General features: G+C 42.7%; 1 protein-coding gene across 3 annotated transcripts in view; it reads left to right on the top strand.

Annotated features, from left to right (window-relative positions):
- Positions 1–19,252, top strand: part of STAB2 (stabilin 2) — an 85,930-nt gene that overhangs the window by 40,655 nt on the left and 26,023 nt on the right. For all 3 annotated transcript variants that reach the window (XM_071728357.1, XM_071728366.1, XM_071728374.1), the window contains 16 exons: positions 266–313; positions 2,691–2,827; positions 3,226–3,340; positions 4,245–4,322; positions 4,490–4,582; positions 4,696–4,803; positions 7,479–7,610; positions 8,646–8,771; positions 10,103–10,159; positions 11,370–11,465; positions 12,717–12,912; positions 13,463–13,558; positions 14,473–14,518; positions 15,980–16,056; positions 17,779–17,904; positions 18,400–18,473. In XM_071728357.1, coding sequence (XP_071584458.1) covers positions 266–313; positions 2,691–2,827; positions 3,226–3,340; positions 4,245–4,322; positions 4,490–4,582; positions 4,696–4,803; positions 7,479–7,610; positions 8,646–8,771; positions 10,103–10,159; positions 11,370–11,465; positions 12,717–12,912; positions 13,463–13,558; positions 14,473–14,518; positions 15,980–16,056; positions 17,779–17,904; positions 18,400–18,473 — 1,605 coding nt within the window. The remainder of the gene's footprint in view (positions 1–265; positions 314–2,690; positions 2,828–3,225; positions 3,341–4,244; positions 4,323–4,489; positions 4,583–4,695; positions 4,804–7,478; positions 7,611–8,645; positions 8,772–10,102; positions 10,160–11,369; positions 11,466–12,716; positions 12,913–13,462; positions 13,559–14,472; positions 14,519–15,979; positions 16,057–17,778; positions 17,905–18,399; positions 18,474–19,252) is intronic.

A 19,252-nucleotide genomic window follows, 5' to 3' on the forward strand; every position in this document is an offset into this window, starting at 1 on the left:
TTAGCCTGAGGTCAGTGCATATTATGCATCAAGGTCGAGCACGCCAAATACTTCTCAGCAATAGATGGTCTGGTTTTCAAGCACTGGCAACTCCCCATTCCCATAACCAGAAAGGATCAGTGCTAGAAAAACACACGTACTGAAAACCTCCTCCATGACACATCAGCTAGGCCAGACATGGTGGCTTACACCACAGGTTACAGCAAGAGTGCTTGGGTACAGCTAATTGCTCCTTGCATATTCATTGCTCTCTCTTTCTAATCAGGAATTATCTACTCTGTCAGAAGCAGCTGCATTTAACCAGTGGGTTAAGGTAAGTACACTTCATGACTCATTTTTTTTCATATTTTTAGATTTGCAGCAATACATAAGTCTTTTGGCCTTCAAAAATGGGAACCTCGCAGCAATGCTCCTATCACCCAGCAGAGGCTCAGGCTCTGGAGGGGTATCAGAGTGCCTCTCCCATCAGCCACAGACAGGCTGATGATGTGGTTCCCTATTTCTGAATTGGCCTGAAAACCCAATTCCAATCCCAAATTCAGTCAAGTGAGGAAGCTTCACAAGCAGAAGAGCAAGTCACACATCCATTCTCTGAGGCAGGGACTGCATAAACCACAACTCGCTCTGTACATATAAATACACCACAGTCCAGATGACCAGCAGCAGGGTCCAAGCAGAGCCTGCATATGTTCCCAGGAGGCTTCTTCCAACTTTCCTCATGCAATAACACTACAAGTGGAGAGGGAAGGCAATGCCTTACCCTCCCCCAATTTTAACTTAACCCTGAGCCAGAAAAACACAACCATGTGGCTGGTCAGCGTGCTGATGCCACAGCAAGCATGGAGGTAAAAAATCAAGTCTGTGTGGGCTTGACCAAAGTGCAGGAAACTAAGGAAGATATTAGCTTGTTTGGCTTCAAATTAGAGAAGAAATACCCATTCAGATTAAAAGAAAACAACATTCTAGATAGATTGCCAGCTTCTTACTTTCTCTTGCTATTATCTGTTACTCGGGCAGCAATAACCTTAGAGGTCCTACCCCACTGTGGTGTATGAATAAAGTTTCTCCCACAAAGAGCTTAAAACCTAAATATAAGAAGTGTAGATCAAATGGCAAACAGAACGGAACAGGGATTTGTTAATTAATAGCATCAGAAGTAGAAGTCACAGCATTTTAGCTGCTCCCATGCTTTTGAAAGTTATATAGCTCAGGGATCTTTAAAGCCCACAATTGCAACGAGGCCCTCAGTCAGCTGCTTAGAAAAGAAACCAGTGTGGTCAATTCAAACCAGTTCAAACCAGTTATCTGCTGGGCTCTGGGCTCAGGCTGCAGCACTGGACACGGTGAAGAGAAACTACTGAAGTTTAAAAAATGAGCACAGTAGGAACAGGTGTTCACTTGCTAATGTGCTCTTTAGGTAGTGAAGCAGGGGTGGAAAATCAGGGAGCAGATTCTATACAATCTATTGAGACAGGGACATGGAAATTTATGCTACACTTCAGAGAAATGGTATCACAAGTTAAATAATGGTAGCTACAAATATGAGCAAAATAGGGAGGTACATCCATCTGTGTTTTTTTTAACTTCATACTTGGGCAGGAATGTGATGTTTACCACTTTTCATAACTGAATATTTTTCTTGCTGGGCAGGAAGGATGAGAAAGGGAAGTCTGTTGCTATTTCTATATTTAAATATTTGGAAGGTGACAGTAATGATGGCTAGAAAGAAAGATGATCTTAACAGACAAAATCCCCAGCTATTTAAGGGAGCTGATTCCCTTCTTGAATTAAAACCCAGTATGGGTATTGAAGGGCTATCCAAAATAAGTCAGGAAGCATATCAGCTGCAAGAAGGTAGAATCCAAGCATATATTTCTCCCTCAAGTTTCCAAGTCTCAAAAAAGCACACTGGGGAGGTTGTGACAAGTTTGAAGAACCACACCCCCAGCAAGATCCCATTCAAATCTTCATCTTACCTTCTTGTGCATCACAAAAAAAAATCCACACACCTGCAAAAATCCTCTCCAATGAAGGATGTCTTCATCCTTAAGGTAGATGCAAGCATATGGAAGATTAATCAGTTCATGTTTACTACAGAGTTCACATCCCCTGTCTAAAATTAGAGCTGTCAGCAGCGAGCCCCACTGCAGTGCTGAGGGACAGAGATATCCCTTAGACATCTTGAAAAATCTCAGCCATATTAAATAGTCTTACTCCAAATGGGAACATGGTGTCATGTGGGTTTCTTATTTCATGGTTCACAACAACTCTATCTACTAAATAGCATGGAGTACCCTGTAAGAGCAGGTTACTCAAAGTTATCACTAACCAGTATTATTTATCACCGTGATTTTATATTTTTTTTAACATAACAGTGCATAAAACAGAATCTATGAGACAGACTAACTTTTGTGGGAGGCAACTTATGAGTTTCATAATAAAGAGTTTTGACCTAAACGTTGTTCTGCCCTTTAAAAGCTGGCAGTCTATTCTGTAAAAAATAGACACTCGTTTACCACTTTTGTGCAGCTCTAAATGCTTCTGTTCAAGTCATTGCCCAATATAATAGTTTTTCCTTTCCAGGCCAGTCACAAAGCACATCACACACTCCACCTTGCTCAAAAGTCCCTGGCTGCTATTTATAGATTGTCTTCAGAATTGATTATTTTACACTCTTTACTTTCATGCAGGAAGCTGAGGTAAACTCGGTGTTGTCCACCACCTCAAACCTAACTGTCCTTGTGCCTTCTCTTCAAGCAATTGAAAACATGGATGAAGATGAAAAGGCCTTTTGGATGTCAAAGAGTAACATCCCAACTCTACTGAAGTACATTAATGGGCTGGGGGGGCAGTTAATTAATTACATTCCATTCCAAACAAGACTTTGGTCTAAAGCTTCTAAAGCAAGACAGCTCTTAACATTTTTAAGGGAAGGACATAGGATTCCCCTTCTCATGAAAATGGTATAAATCTCTGTAGCAACTCCACTGAAAACAAAGATGTTATTTCTGTTACATCAGAAATATTTAAAGGCCAAGCTAAGATCAGAACATAGCTGAACTAGGTATTGAACCAACAATTCCTGCTTTAAGCCATTGTTTTAAGCCCAATAAGCATAATTATTTGGAGAGAGGGGGGAAGAAAAAAAAAAAAAAAAAAAAAAAAAAAAAAAGAGGGAGAAAATGTGAAGCCTTCAAACCTTCAAATTCAGTTAATTTCCTTTAGGTATCATGTATTGACAGGAGCTTACAGCTTTGCTGATTTCCAGAATTTATCGTCCTCTGACGTGCTGCCAACATCTCTACAGAGCAACTTCCTGCAATTGTCTAAAGAAAATGGGGTGAGATGACCTGCAAACCTCTGTGGTACCATACACCAAACCCTGACCATCACTGCTACTGCCTTTTTTGTATTACAAAACCACACAGATAATATGCAATTGTATTTTTAAAAAAAGGACCATGTCATAAAACTAAAGGAATAGATCAATTATATTAGGCCCTCTGGGAGAAACATTAACTTGATTTTCTCCACCACTGTACCTAGCTGAAATTTGTCTACAATATTATGTGTTTAGAATGTCCCAGTAAGTGCTGCAAACACCAGACAGCCATAGCTAAGCAGAAGTACAGTTCCTGCCTAGAACAGCCTCTATGAACTAACTTAAGCATCAAGAAAACCCAATAACTGATTTTAGGGAAGTGGGAAGGTAGGAGGAAGTGGTGACACTGTGCCCACGTCCACATGTGCAACTTGATAGCCTCAAACCACCCGACAGTAATTTTAATGGTACATAACTACAACTGACAGCCCTTCCCCCTCAGCCTTTTTATTTAGTACTACATGTTCTGAGAGGATTTTCTGGGAATATGTGTGGCATGTGTGAGCACTTCATCCCTGCTAAAGAAGGGAAAAGCTCCCTTTGCCTCCCATCACTGAGGAGAAAAATCACAAAGGGGCTCCATCAGCTCTGTAAGGACACAGGAACTTGTCCTGCCATGGGGTGAGTGAGCACACTAACCCTGAGTAATCACCCCAGTGTGAGCCACCTCAAGGCTTTGCCCTTCTGCACATAGGGAGCAGCACTAAGTCCCAAAGTCACCCCCCTGAGCACAGTCCCCTGAGGGCAGGTGCAGCCCCAGGCAAAGATTTTGGGAAGGTGTGGAAGTCCACAGCAGGAACCACCAGGAAAACACTGCCAATGCCATGCAAAAGCAAACCCTTTCCTCCTTTTCCTCTTCCAGAACCTCACCCTCGAGGGTGCTCACATCGTTGCAGGGGACATCGCATCCACAAATGGGATCATCCATCTTATTGATAAGGTACGTGGCCACATAGGGAGAATATGTTCCTTTGCACTGCAAGCTGTAGAAAGCAACAACAAAAAAAGTATCTGCATAGAACAGCATTTTCTCCTGCATCTCATCCTTGCAGCTGCTGCCAGAGCATGTGCACACAAACTGATGTGGGATTTCTTCTCCCTTTTCAGGTTCTGACCCCTTCCCGCAGCACCGTCATGCCGAGGCTGCTCTCCCGCCTAGAGGAAATGCCTGACTACTCTATTTTCAGGGGCTACGTTATTGTAAGCTTTCAAATCCTGTTACAAATAGAAGCAGTTCTCTGCTTGGTTTGCATTTGGACCGGTATCAGGCTCTCTGCGCTCATTCTGATTTGTTTTTATGTGTTTCACAACAGCAATACAGCCTGGCAAATGAAATAGAAGCTGCAAACACATACACAGTCTTTGCCCCAAAGAATGATGCCATAGAAAATTACCTAAGGGATAAAAAGTCTCCTACTCTGGTATGTATTACTTGTGAGAGCTGTGTTAACAACTCAGTATTTCACCTCAGTTTGAACTGGATGGAGTGAGAGGACACAGAAATAGGAAGAGGGGTTTGTTTTCCAGGGATACAGTAATTTTGGTTTTGTTTTTAACACCAGAAGATGAGGACAGATGGATCCACCTCTGTTTTCCTGGCTTGGTAGAAGAGCCTAGCTATTTGTTCTGGGTTTTGTTCTTCTCTAGGTTAAAACCATGCTGACAGTATGCAAGACCTTTTTTGTAGTTGATTTGTTTTTTTAAAAAAAAAGACCAGTACAGAAATCACCAGGAATAACACTGAAATTAATTTGCTAAGTGAACAAGTTCAGCCCCTGACATCACTGGCAACCCTGTCATTAATAATGCCATAAAATATTCTTACTCTTCCTTAACACTATCCAGATGCTTGCACTGTCCTTTCTGCAGGAATGCTATTGCCCAGCCACTTTCCAGACCATTTCTAATCCCACTTTACAAGCATCATTGCCCAGTCCCAAGGCTCAGAAAAATTTATGGTATTTTTGCTGGCTGGGAGAATTGTTTTGGTTAAATCCCACTGCTGCTGCTCACTCCCAAGAGCCCTATACTAGCTCTTCTCACCAGCACAGACCTGTTCATCCCACCTGCCCTGCCACACTGAGTCCTCATGCCCAGAGCTACTTTATATTATTTTGACAGCACACCTCTGGACATTTCATATCCCTTTTTTCTTATGCCAGGAATATGCTTTAGCTGAAACAAGATTCTGGCATCATGTCCTGACATATTTACAAGGCCAAACAGCCCTCTCAATCCTGTTGGTCTCCTCCCAAGACAAGTTCCCTGCTTCCTACAACATCCCAGGACCTTTCTTCACACTTGCTCCAGTCTGAAACAGCCTTATCAAATGCATGTATCAGGAGCCACACCTTGCAGAGAAATCTTTGCCTATAGCTTGCTCAATGACATTACTGCTTCCCTGACTCTTCCATGAACACTTAATCTGCCACACTCTGTCCCTGCTTTCATGGTCTCCCATGTACAGCCAGGAAGCTCAGGAGCACAGGGTTCCAGTGACTCATCCCAAAACATTCACCACCAACCAGCAGACTCACACCAAAAGTCCTGCATGCTCCCTCCCCAGAGGAATTCACTTGTGACTAAGCTACATCTGCTCAAATGACTTCTGAACTCTATTTTACTCAGTTTCATTACATGACATCAGCATTCCTACATGACTATCTATGACAAACTTTGAGAGACACAGAGAGAACTCTGAGACATCAGTCCCATTGGAGTCAGGTGACACACACATAGTGAACCTTTTCATTTCCACTACTTACCACTGTTTCTTTTGCCTTTCTTCCACCCTCCCAGTCTTGCCTGGTGTGGCAGTCAGAAAACAACCATAAATTTAAGCCTGCCTAAGCCTCATCCTCTTCATTAAACACCTTGGGAGAACTCTGCTGCAGAGAGAAGCACTCAGCATAGAGCAGAAACCCCATTTCTTGGCATCTCTGGAAGAAAGGTTTTGTTCTCAGTCTGCTGGTGTTCACAGACAGATATGAAGATAGGAGTTAACTTCTCCTGCAAAGCATCCAAGTCAGGAGGATTAAATAGGGTTGGACACCGATGGAGGTCTAGGTTTTAGTAGATTGGCTTTACCTTTATTCCCACCTCCTTGCTTGCAAATCTGTGGAAAACAAAGCGAGTCCCACCCTACAGAAAGTAAGGACCACTTTCTTCATCCTGTATACAACTTTCATAACAACAGGCAACATCACAAATCTTGCCACCTGGGGTTGTTTCATGCATTCACACATTTTTGAAGGAGATGAAGAGCAAGCAGCAGTATGAACATTCAGAACAAGGGGACAGGAGGCAAGGGGATTTCCCACAAGCACCTTTTATTGCAAAGACATACAGCTGCAGCAGCACTGTATCTGTTGGATGGGCAGCTCATAAATCCTCCAAATGGCCCACCTGCTCTCACAGATACAAATCTCTCACAGACACATCTCCTCCAAGTCAGGAAGAGCTCTGGGAGTCCCTGTTTCAGAAGACTCAAACTCCTAATGAACAGAGAATAATTTCACCACCACAATGAAAAATTAATACATTCTAGCACGCAGAATTTTAACACATACAGAAAATTAACACATAGAGAATTTTTCAGTTAGCAGGTGTAGCTCTAGCAATTTATTGACTGAAGATGACCTTAAAGTTTGAAATAAAAAGATCAAAGCTACCTACAATTACTGTAAATATTCATGTATTGGTTATTCAGGGATTCCAAAAAGAAGAGGAAATGGTTATAGGATTATAAAAGTATTTATGAATATGCAGCTTTTGGTATCAAATGAATTCATGAAGTTGTAAAGAGTCATCTAACCTCTCCCTGAATCTCCCAGCTAGCACTGTACATGAGATACCACTGGGCACAGACAAAACTTGGTCCCACCTCTCCAATAGCCTTTCATCCCCTGCTGTCAAGAAAAGCTTCATTATGATAGTAATGTAGGATCCCCATGGTAAGAAATATGAAATAACATGTCAGCTGGAGAAGCTTCGCCTTAAATGTAGGAAATCTATGTTTGGCTCATACCCCATGGGAAAAGCTATCCCAAAGAACTTTCTGTGCTTTATGTAACTGAATTTAGTGGGGTGTTTGCAGGATGAAGACCACATCCGCTACCACATTCTGGTGGATGAGAAGCTCCTGAAGAACGACCTGCACAATGGGATGCACAGGGAGACCATGCTGGGGTTCTCCTACCAGGTTGGGTTCTTCCTCCACAACGGCCAGGTACTGCTGCCTGTACTTGCTCAGAGAAACAGGTTTTCTCATTTTTATAAATATAGCTTCAACTTTAAACTAATGTACGGTCAAAGAGAGCTGTCCACCCCATGTTAGTTTCTGGGACTAAATAAGATAAAACACATCACTGAAATGAAATGGATCCCTCAGACCTGCTTGTTCCTTGGAAGGGATCTTGGACTGAACTTTGCTTTGGTTACGCTGTTCCCATTTAGCATTGCATTTTAAAAGCTACTGTTGTGGACATGCATCCCTGGTAGCTACAAGCCTGCATCACAAATCAGTTATTAATCTGACTTATGAGAGCTGCAAGGAGCCCACCTTCAATTATACGATACAAATTCTGTTTTCTGTGTATTTACTGCCCTCAAAGCACTTGGCAACAAATATGAACTGCCCTTCAACACCATTCATGGGAAAAATCAGGCACAGAAAAATTAAGCCACAAACCTCATTCTGCAGCAGAGCCAGGAAGCAAATTCTGTCCTTCTCTGTCACGGAGCTCTCTCCAGGCATTGGCAAAGGAGGACAGAAAGCTTCTCACTGCAGCAGTTTCAGACCTGCTGCTTGCTCTGCCCACAGCACAACCTGGGAAGAATCAGCAGCTCATGGTGCTGGTGAGGGCCCAATGGGAGTTTGGGGTAGCAATGAGATGATGAAAAGTCCTCCTTGAACAAGCAACTGTTGGGAGCTCATCCTCCTCCACAAACAGCAAACCCAGCTCTTGGCTTGCTTTAGGCTCCTTCTTCAGAACCTCAACACCCCATGGTGGAAAAAGCTGCTCTGCCAAATCCTATTGCTTAGAAACTCAAACAAGCTGCATGTCTTTGAATGTCCTCCAGTCCCCTGAAGCTCTTAAATGTAGCAAAACTGGGGTGGGAACAAGCATTTGCAGTCCATGATTTTCTTCAGTGTTCCTGAAGTGAGGCCTGAACATTGCTTCCTCTTTGACCCACTGCTGCTGCAGTTACCATAAAGCTACTTGAACAGCTCTGCTGCTTTCTAACTGCATTTCTTTTGCAGCTCTTCGTAAATGATGCCCCTATAAGCTATGCAAATGTTGCAACAGACAAAGGAATTATTCATGGTTTGGGAAAAGTCCTGGAAATACAGAAAAACAGATGCGATATCAACGACACCGTGATCACTGTAAGTGGTTCTCTTCCCATCAGAGAGATCTGTAACCAAACACAGCTAAAATACTGAATAAAACACTGAATGCATGGCACTATTTCCCAGTAGGAATGCATGCATTTCCCACAGAGGATAATCCTACCACTTTTAGCACCTATTAAGATTGCTTTGATCCTGCAATCAGTGCATTGACAGCCTAGATAAAATAGAATTAGAGTAGCACAGGAATAAGCAATTCCTGAACTTCAGTTTTCAGAAAATAATAGTAATGCTCTAACACACCTTCTTAGCCAGGTCACTTGTTTATAAAATAAGCAAGTTTTAAAAAAAAACAACTAGAAAATGTCTTCAGTAAGGAAAAATGCTGCTATTTAGTCCTGGTGTAGATTACCACTGCACATACACATTAATTCCTTGTACCTCTTAGTAAACCATTCTCCCTCTTTTGTTCCTTTCATACACAAAATACAAGTGGGATGTGGTTTCATCAAAGTGACAGAGAAAGTTTCCCTTTGTCTTTTCTCCTGCATGAGTCATATAGAACAGGGAACAGGCAGGTACCTCCTGTCTTTTATGGAGCACACAACAAACCACACAAGGCAAAGTGAGACTTGTGCTTCAGTGAAAGTAAAGGTAACAGATATGAACTTTTGCAGCTAATTATTTTCTTTGAGATATAGTCCCATATTTGAATCTATTTCACTCAAGGCTTATCCCCAGCTTTGCCCTATCAGGTACTAACCAGGTTTCACTCATAGTACTTTGTTTCCCTGTGGAAAATTATTTTCCCCACTATGCTAAAAGACAGCAACATACTTAAACATTAATTTAAGCCTTATTAATCTGAGCACATATTTAGCTAAACAGGAATACTATTAAGCATTTTACAGTAGGTACAACATAAACCTAAGCCTTTTGCAGAAAGTGACCTTAAATGGGCAAATAAGTCACAGACACTTACGGTATAGGACACATACACCACAAGGTTTTAATTTCCAAGGTGCTGTCGCCCTTGTGCCACAGGCAAACTATGTGCAAGCTCAGGGTTTGGGCTTTCAAATGGGGTGGCTTTGGGGAAGCATTGCTTTAGAGGAGCAAATCAAAACAGCCACAAGAACTTTGCTTCTCCCCCTTGGAAGAAGGCTTCCCCTATAGGGTCCCCACAGTCCAGCGGGTGGAGATGGACAGTCCAGCTACCCTCACTGCCTTTACCAGAAGGATTATCCTGACTGTTCATCCTGAGGGCCAGATTTAGAAATACAGCTGGAAATCATGCCTTTTCTATTAAACAACCCATCTGCAGCTCTTTACAGTCTGTTAAATACCTTCCATTTGTGTTTCTAAAGGAAAAGTGCAGAATTTGTTCACAGCCATCAAGTTGTCCTCCAGGAACAAAAGAAATAGTAAGTAGTTTATCATTAATGCTAATTTATTTTTTAATCAAAACTGAGCATAGAGTATTCAATTCTGCTTTTAATATAATTGCCTCATTTTCAACAAAAGTTATTGTAGTTACTCCAGCCTGCTACATATATTACTTGTAGTCAGTAGACTCAGTCCACCCTGAGAGCAAGACAGCAGAGTCAAGGGCAGCTTAAAAGTAGTTTTTGCTTGAAAGAGCAGCTTCTAGTATGCATTCAGAGAGCAGAAGACTCTTGAAACTTCAAAGGTTACATCTACCATGCAAAACTGAAGGAACTGAATGTGGTATGCAGAATGCTTGCTATAGAAGGAATTACAGAAGCAGTTTTTAGATCTGAAAATCAGAGGTATTCCGAAAGGCAAATCAAACTGTCTCCAGCAATGTGCTGTGAGTTATGGTCACAGGGAGACCTGGAGACTATAAAGACTTTGGGTGCCCAAGTGCAGTGCATGAGAACTGCAGAACTTCAACAGTCCTTGTCTACCACAATAAAATCTAGAGTTTCTTAGCATCTGAACTTCTCTGGGAAAGTCCCTCTGTTTGGATTAGCATATTTTCCTTTATACTTTTTTGTTTTTAAATTATTTTTGCCAGTAAACAGTGTTCCAGAGTAGATCAAGTCACATCCATCCCAAAGTAATTGGCTGAAGTGCTCATGAGTGAAACTCAAACACATTAACATTCCCTTGATAATAAGCAGCTGCATGGATGCTTAGCTCAGTCTCCTAACACGTGTCCAATGACACCAGCAAGTCATCTTCTGCAAGCAATCTGTCTTCTAGGCCTGAACACAACTGGGAAAAAGTTTCATTAACTGTTTTTCACAGAACTTTGTCTCTCAGTTTTCCAAGAAGAACTAGGAAGAACAGGGAATGTGTCAGGGAAAAAAGGAAACATTTGTCAAACTTAAGAAAAAAATAATTTTGAGTTCTGAGCAAAGGCAGTATTCAACACACCTTTAAGGTGTCACAGAGCACTGAGCTAAATTAATCATATGTTTGTTAGAAAAAAAATCACTTAGCTAATTAATTTTTATTTGTAAAAGTATTTCCTTCATTTTCACTATGGATCTGTGAGTACAGCATGCATAAAGTTCACATTTCATTTTTTAAAAACAGTATATAAAATAATAAATAAGTAGCCAATCAATAATACTCAGAAGTGGAGCCATTTCTCCAATTTGCATTCAGGCAGGGGAGAAAAAATACTGCATCCTCTCGGAAAACAACATGAGAATGTACACCATCCAGATCGGGTGCCAGCCAAAGTGTGCCAAAACCATCATTGTGAGTACACCATTTCTGTCACTGTAAGAGTCTGAAGCCCCCACTTTCTTCACCAATTCCTAATGCCCTGCTAAATATACACAGCATGTTAAGGTGATCCCTGACAATATATGTAGCAAGACGAACCTCTTTTAGGGCACGGCACTCCAAGGTCCAACCAGGTGTTCCAGGAGAAACTCACAAATAGTGCTCTGAGTCTAATGCTCTCAAGGCTGACCAGCCTGAATCCCTGCTACTGCTCCAAAAGTGGCCTTCCCTCTGGCTTCTTCAGGTGTGAGCTTTATTGGACCCCTAATCCTGCTCATGCGCAGCAGGGGCCCACCCTAATCAGGCACAGGTGGGCTTAACACAAGGTCATGCCCACTACCTGGCAATTAGTGGCACCTGGTTGCCTCATTTCACTACAAATATATTTGTAGGCTTTTTAATCTGGATGCTGCAGAGATTGGAAGGTTAAAGGCTGCTGATGGCTGAGAGCTGATGTGGTGCAGAGGGAGAATGGGTCCAGGAAGGGTAACCCCATGCTTGTCCCTAGCACTGCAGTCCATCTTTCCCCGTGGTGCTGGAGAGCACTTGGGTCCCAGAAGGACTTTAAACCATAGAATTTTCAGGGTTGGAAGGGACCTGAAAGATCATCCAGTTCCAACCCCTCTGCCATGGGCAGGGACACCTCCCACTATAACAGGTTGCTCAGAGCCCTGTCCAGCCTGGCCTTAAAAATTTCCATGGATGGGGCTCCCACCACCTCTCTGGGTGAACTGTTCCAGTGTCTCACCACCCTCATGGTGAAGAACTTCTTACTAATATATAATCTAAATCTACCCTCCTCTAGTTTGAATCCATTCCCCCCCCAGTCCTGTCACTATCTGACAGCCTAAAAAGTCCCTCACCAGCTTTCCTGTAGGCCCCCTTCAGATACTGGAAGACTGCAATAAGGTCTCCTCGGAGCCTTCTCCTCTCCAGACTGAACAACCCAAACTCTCTCAGTCAGTCTTCACAGGAGAGGTGCTCCAGCCCTCTGATCATCCCCATGGTCCTTCTCTGGACACGCTCCAGCACATCCATATCTTTTTTGTAAAAAACCTTGAGGTGGTAGCCTAAGGCCTGCACAGTAAGGAGTGTGGCCAGAGACACTAAAAATCCAGACCCATAGCTGACCTCCACCCCTCTGCACTCCTGAGGTGACGCCCAGCACCCACCTGCTTGCTGTCCAGATCCCGACCTCTCAGTGCAGCATTTCTTGGTTTCCAGACCAGGGAGTGCTGCGCGGGTTTCTTTGGGCAGCAGTGCCAGCCCTGCCCAGGGAAAGCAGGGAACGCCTGCTTCGGGAACGGCGTCTGCCTGGATGGCATCAACGGGACAGGGGCCTGCGAGTGCGGAGAGGGGTTTGTCGGCACGGCCTGCGAAAGCTGCGTCGAAGGCAAATACGGACGCAACTGTGATCAAGGTACTGAGCAACCCCAGGCTGCACAGGCTCCTTCACTGGGCTTGTCAAAACCTCCTCCCTAGATCTTCTAGTCACATGGAAAAGCACATCACTTTCAGGGTAATACGCCAATCTATAAACCTGTCTGAAAGTCCTAAAAAGACAAAGTCTTAACCCCTTTTTTCCTCCCTGTTATTGTATTTTCTCTCTGCTCCCTTGTTTGAAGATGCTGCCTCCTACTCTGGCCCACCACAGGCTCAGAACAGCATCCAGTGAGAAAAATCCCCTTTAGCACTGCTTTTTCAGCAATGCTTTGCCATTAAGATACGGTTTCAGTCCCTGTACTTGGGAACAGAGCAAAGACAAGCATAGTTTGAATTTAGATTTATCCTGTACATAGAAGGCAATAGGCACAATCCAAAGGATTTCTTGAAATAGACTAGAGCAGAAGGTGCCCTCAGCAGAAGACACCTGGGCCATCACTCCTGCCCTCTCTTCCCCTCAGTGCCTGCTGTGCCCCTCAGTGCTGCCCTGCCCGGGGACAGAGCTTTCCTCCCATTTCTCCCTGCAGTGTGCACGTGTGTCCATGGGAAATGCAGCAGCGGGATCGATGGGGATGGCTCCTGCGAATGTCATGTTGGCTGGAGAGGGGTGACCTGCGAGACCGGTGAGCATCCCTGCCTTCCATTTTTTTCTGGGGCAAGGAGTGAGAGTTTAAGGAAATGCCAGAACTACAGTCCTCATCCCAGTGCACCACCAGATACCCTGAAGCTTCCCACATGCAGAGAGACACGGGGGCCTCTGGTGCTATGACAGTACCCTAATTAATAGAGAGACAGCTGAGATGCCACTCATGAGACTTAAATGCCTTACTTAGCCAGTTCTTTGCTTGTGCTACCCTGTGTCAGTCCCTGAAGAATACCCCATTTGTTAAGACTATTGTATTTTGCAGAGCAGAGTCACCTAGCTCATTTTGATCCTCAGATCAAAAGCCTCTGAAGTGTTTCAATAAGTTGATTTATCTATACAACACTGGACACTGATTTTTGCTAATACAATAAAAAAATATCAGATCATTTTATGTTAGTTTAATACAGCTCCTGTATCCCATTAAATGGGGATGCCAGGATTAAAATGCATTAAATAACTTTCAGAACTAGGTATAATAATATAAAACAAATAATAGTATAAACACACTAAAAATAGCATTCAACAACAGTTTTAAATTTGCTCAGGGAAAAATAGTAATGAAATTAACTTTATAGTTAGAGTTGTTATAGTTGCTATACCTGAGTAAATTTCAGTTCTATTAGAAATCCTACACTTGTATCATTAAGCTAATAATATGCAAATATCACCAAACTAAATACAGGTGAATGACAACAGGTGAAATATTTTCCTGGTGATATGCTGACATGCCTCTTCCTCACACCTGAATTTAAGAGGTATGAGCTGATGTATTCAGCCAGAGAGCACAGTTGTCTGGGGCAGAGCTCAGATGCCAAGAAGACTGGGAAACTGGAAGGATGGTGACATAAAAGGTTCTTACCCCTCTTTCTTTGTTATTTTTCCCTCCTGCAGAAATCAAAGATGATGCATGTAACACCTCATGCCATACCAGTGCTAAGTATGTACCAAATCCACTTATTGGGAGAAAAAGGGGATCTCTTGAAAGGCAAAAAGTGCAGTCTGTTTTGGCTCTTTATGAAGACTTCTCAGCAGCATAACTCATGTTTTCTGCCACAGAGATAAGGAGCACTGTTAATATAACATATTCAGCTATGAGGCCAGAAAGTTTAATATGTACATGTTAATAGAGGAAGCAAGTGGGATTTTGGGGGGGAGGGGGGGGAGGAGAAAGGGAAGAAAAAAACCAAGATCACCAACACCATGAGACATCCTACCATGCAGTATACAAAGAAATGAAGCCTGCAGCACTAAAGAGAACAGGAGGCCAGGGCAAAACTGATAAAAGGTGGGTTTCTGAGATGGGCTTTATCTGTTCCTTTGATTTGCTCCATCAGCTACCAGACACCTAACTCAGAAATGCCATCTTGCATTGACAAGAAACAGCTGTCCTCTTCACATTAAAATAAAAAGGGGAAAAACAATTCTCTCAGCAGTCCAGCACCAATACTGGGACATTAACCACTTTTCAAAGGAGCGAGTCACCCCCACTGAGCCATTTACTGAAGTGCACCCACCCCTCATCATTGATCAGACAGCAAGATTCACATGACCCAAGACATTTAAAAAACAAGGAAAGGTGACTGGAAAGACTTCTCATTTTCAGGCAGAGCTTTTCTGTAGGAGCAGAGAAACCAGGGGGGAAAATTACCATATTCCCAGACGTGGGTCATTATCTCGTTCATGTGCTTGTGAACTGCAGTTTACTGCAGTGATACTTACTCTGCTCTCAGATTTGCTCAGTGGGATGCCACGCATGCTGGCATCAAGACTGTGCTCCTGAGAGGAGAAGCACAGAGCCTCCTCTCTTGAGCCTTACTCGTCCACTGCCATACCCCTGTGGATACAAGGAATAGGTGCAGGCATGGCAGGAGTGGGAGGGAAGGATGGAATTGTGCTGACTGTGTTGTGACAATGCCCCTGGTTGATACTAGGGAGCAATCCCTGTGGTATATAGAGCTCATGGTGCATTAAACCCACACTTGCACAAAGAACAAACTGTCCAAAACACCCACACCTGAACTTAGGGGACTCCAACACCTGATTCCCACCCCTGTGCATTTGTTTTATGCTGCCCCTGAATAAACTGCATGAATACGAAGAAAAAATTGTGCACAATATTTGGATGAGGAGGCATGCAACTTCTGGAGTTTTGAATGAGAAAACTTGATGACCAAAGTGTACATTTTTAATATTTAAAATAATACATCCAAAATTCATTTGGAGACCCTGATCCAACTGGCTTTATTTACATAGCTGTAACTACATCATACCACATTATTAAGTGCCTTGTAATTTCTGTGACATTACCTTCCAAACCATGCACAAAAACAAGGGCTGTACAAATGAATATTTTTTTTCTTTTTTTTTAATGTCATAACCCTTTTTTCTACTTCTTTAGCTGCCTTCTCCTATCAAATGGCACTGCCTATTGCAAGTGTGCAGCTGGGTTTGAGGGGAACGGGACATTCTGCACAGGCAAGTGGACTTTTTTCTTCCTTTTAGAAAAGAAAAAAACACACTTGAAGCACTCTGGTCACAGTGGAGCTGGTGAGAGAGATCAGCACTCCCCTCTGCACTAGTTAAAAAGAAGGAATTGCTGCCAGTTTTCTCAAAATTAATAAGAGCTCAACAGGTGCAGAGTCATAGCAAACAAAGGGCTCAAAATCTCCAAGCTGCAAGGCATTGTGCTAAGGGAGACCAGACAAAAAGGGAACATGCTGTGCACAACCCAGGCTCCATTGTTTGCAGAGTAATGAAACATGGATCATGACTTTTAATCCTTTTCCCATCAAAGCTCAGCAAAGAGAGGCCAATTCAGGGTACAATAGCACTTCCAGCTATTGGAAAATGTTTAGCTCTACCATTTCCTCAGCTTTCTGAATTTGCAGAGATTTCTGGTAAAATCAACTTCTTCAGGCTAGAGAGAGCTGAGAGACCCTCAGAAAGGGGCAGAAGCAGCTAAACCCTCCAAGAGTCTGGGATACCCAGGAGTTATGAAATAGACTGCTTCTGGCTACAGCAATTGTAATTAATTTTACAGTTATTTTACTTAATCTGTAACTGATTAAAATACTAATTCTCTTGAGAACAGAAACATGTTTGTCTACTTACAATGGCTGGCAGGGTCCTAATCTAAGATATTAGCACTCTTACTCTGTCTGCTTTCATTTTCTCCTCTAGCACAAATCAAACAAATCCATTTTTCACAGAATCATCATAGAATGGCACAGGTTGGAAGGGACCTTAGAGATCATCTACTCCAACCTCCCTGCCATGGGAGGGCAGGGACTTAATCTGCTAGGGGGAAATTGCCTATGTGTAGGAAGAGCTGGGTGACACAGGGGACCCATAGTGAGTCTGCACTCATCCTTATTTCCTATGTTCAAAAAACATATGGGTGTGGTGCTTAGGAACACAGTTTAAGCACTGGACCTGGTAGTTAGGCTAATGGCTGGTAGACTCAGGTAATAGTTGGACTCAATGACCTTCAAGGTCTTTTCCAACCAGACAAGTTTTGTAATTTATTCCCTTATACAGAATTCCCAGGCAAAACCAGAGTCAGGATAAATCATCTCTCCAGTTTGGCTGTTACAGCTGCTGAAACAGAATTTGGGGTCATTTGAGGCCAAAAATGAAACAATGTTTGGGCTGCTTTGATTCACACTGAAGGTCAGAAAAAGCTTCCTTCCCTGCCCTCAGGATGACCCAAGCAAACTCAATTTGCCAGTCTTCAGCTCATCTAGAATTGCATCCATCTGAGTAACAACCAAAACCTTTTGTTGCTGGAAGGGCCTGGGTGGCATTGCACTCTAAAGACTTCCTGCAAGAGGAGGACATTTAATCTGTGTGCAGCACAAGGCAAGCTAAGGGAAAGCTTCAAATGGCAGTTTAACCTAGAGAAGAACGAGAAGGCCCCTTTTTTGGTGTTTGGTTGGAATGCAGAGAATCAGAAGACAGGAAGTTCCTGAAAGTCAGCCCTGGATTAATTCTTCCAGACTAGAAGCATCTTCTCACCTTTCCTGCTTGTAATCAATAGGTTGGATTAAATATCTGACACCAATTAAGAATATGGTCTCTGAAAGGTTCTATATTCAGAAAATATCAGCGAATCTCTTTGAAAGACAGAGACCCCTTAACCTGAAAAGCAAAAAGGCATTTAAGGACATTGTTTTAATCTGGGTTTTTGTCACTGTTCAGCTATTGATGCTTGCAAGACCAGCAATGGTGGCTGTTCTGCCAAGGCAGAGTGCAGAAGAACAACCCCTGGCAACAGAGTGTGTGTCTGCAATGCTGGGTACACTGGAGATGGGATAGTCTGCATGGGTGAGTGAGTGTTCCCAATGTCTAATATATCACAAGGGGGAAAATGGCAGGGCTGAGTTTTCCTGTAGGAGAAGAATCCTTCCACTATAGCCCAGAATCACAGTTCCATGATACTGTAGACCCAAAGGCATCTCTACCTATCATGTGATAGATACAGCTTGGCAAGCCATGCAACTAGAGCAGTGTGGAGTGACACCAAAGTTTAATAGAAGAGATCTGCCTCTTGACAAGGATAACCCCATCTTCAGCAGCTTGCAGACTTAAAGACTTTTAGATGCTGTACCTCCCCAGATATGTTTTTAGAAATGCTGACAGAAGGGTTTTAACCTTCACCAAGACAACTACAAGACCCAGACTAAGGTATTAAGTAGCTAGAGAGAATGAGTTTCATTTACACGTCATAAATCTTCATTCCTAGTATGCTTTACTTAAAATTCTCCCGTTTTAGGTTTTCAGAAGTAATTTTTTTTAAATTATATTTTGTGCTTTATAAAGAAATCAACCCTTGTCTGGAGAACCATGGTGGATGCGATAGAAATGCAGAATGTACACAGACTGGACCCAATCAAGTGAGTACTTTGCCAGTGCAGAAAAATAAGACTTGCCAACTGCTTATATTTGGGTAAAGACAGGTTTCCCCACCTCAATTTTGTTATGAAATGGAAAAGTGCTTTTCATAACAAAAATTCTGAAATTTATGCTTTGCTCAAAAAGGCAAGAAGGAGTGCAGACAAACATGAAAAAAAAATATAATTCCAGTAAAAGAAATCCAAAACTGGAGAGGAAAGCAGTGTTTTACTGTTTTAAGCAGTTGTTTTTCTCCTTTCCAAGGTCTTGGTTTGAAAACCTGTCATTATCTGGAAAGTATTTCCAGATAATGCTTCTTTTATTGCTATAGAAACTTAGCATGGAAAAAAATGCATTTCAGACTGGCCCTTCTCCCTTCATAGCTCCAATATATTCACAAGGAAACATAATGGGCTGAATCACAGTTCTCACACAAGGGTTACAACATACAAGCATCCACTTCTTCACTGCTTTGCATCCCCCATACAGAAGTGCCACATACTCCCCATAGTGAACCAAGTATAAAAGGACAAGGAGCCAAAAAGAGAAACAAATTGGCCCAGACAATTAAATGGCACAGATTAGCATTTCTATTTTTACAGCAGTTTCAGAAGAAGCTGAGCACCTGATTGCAGCACTTCCTATCACCACCCCCCTACAGCTTCATATTGGCAGGATTGGAAAACCCCTGCAAGCACTGCAGGATGAAGTGTTTCTTCAGAAGCAATGCAGGAAATGGTGACTGGGAGTCAGAGGACACCTCCTGCCTTCCAGTTGTCCA

The sequence above is a fragment of the Heliangelus exortis genome, chromosome 1, assembly GCF_036169615.1.
Source record: "Heliangelus exortis chromosome 1, bHelExo1.hap1, whole genome shotgun sequence".
Lineage (NCBI taxonomy): Eukaryota > Metazoa > Chordata > Aves > Apodiformes > Trochilidae > Heliangelus > Heliangelus exortis.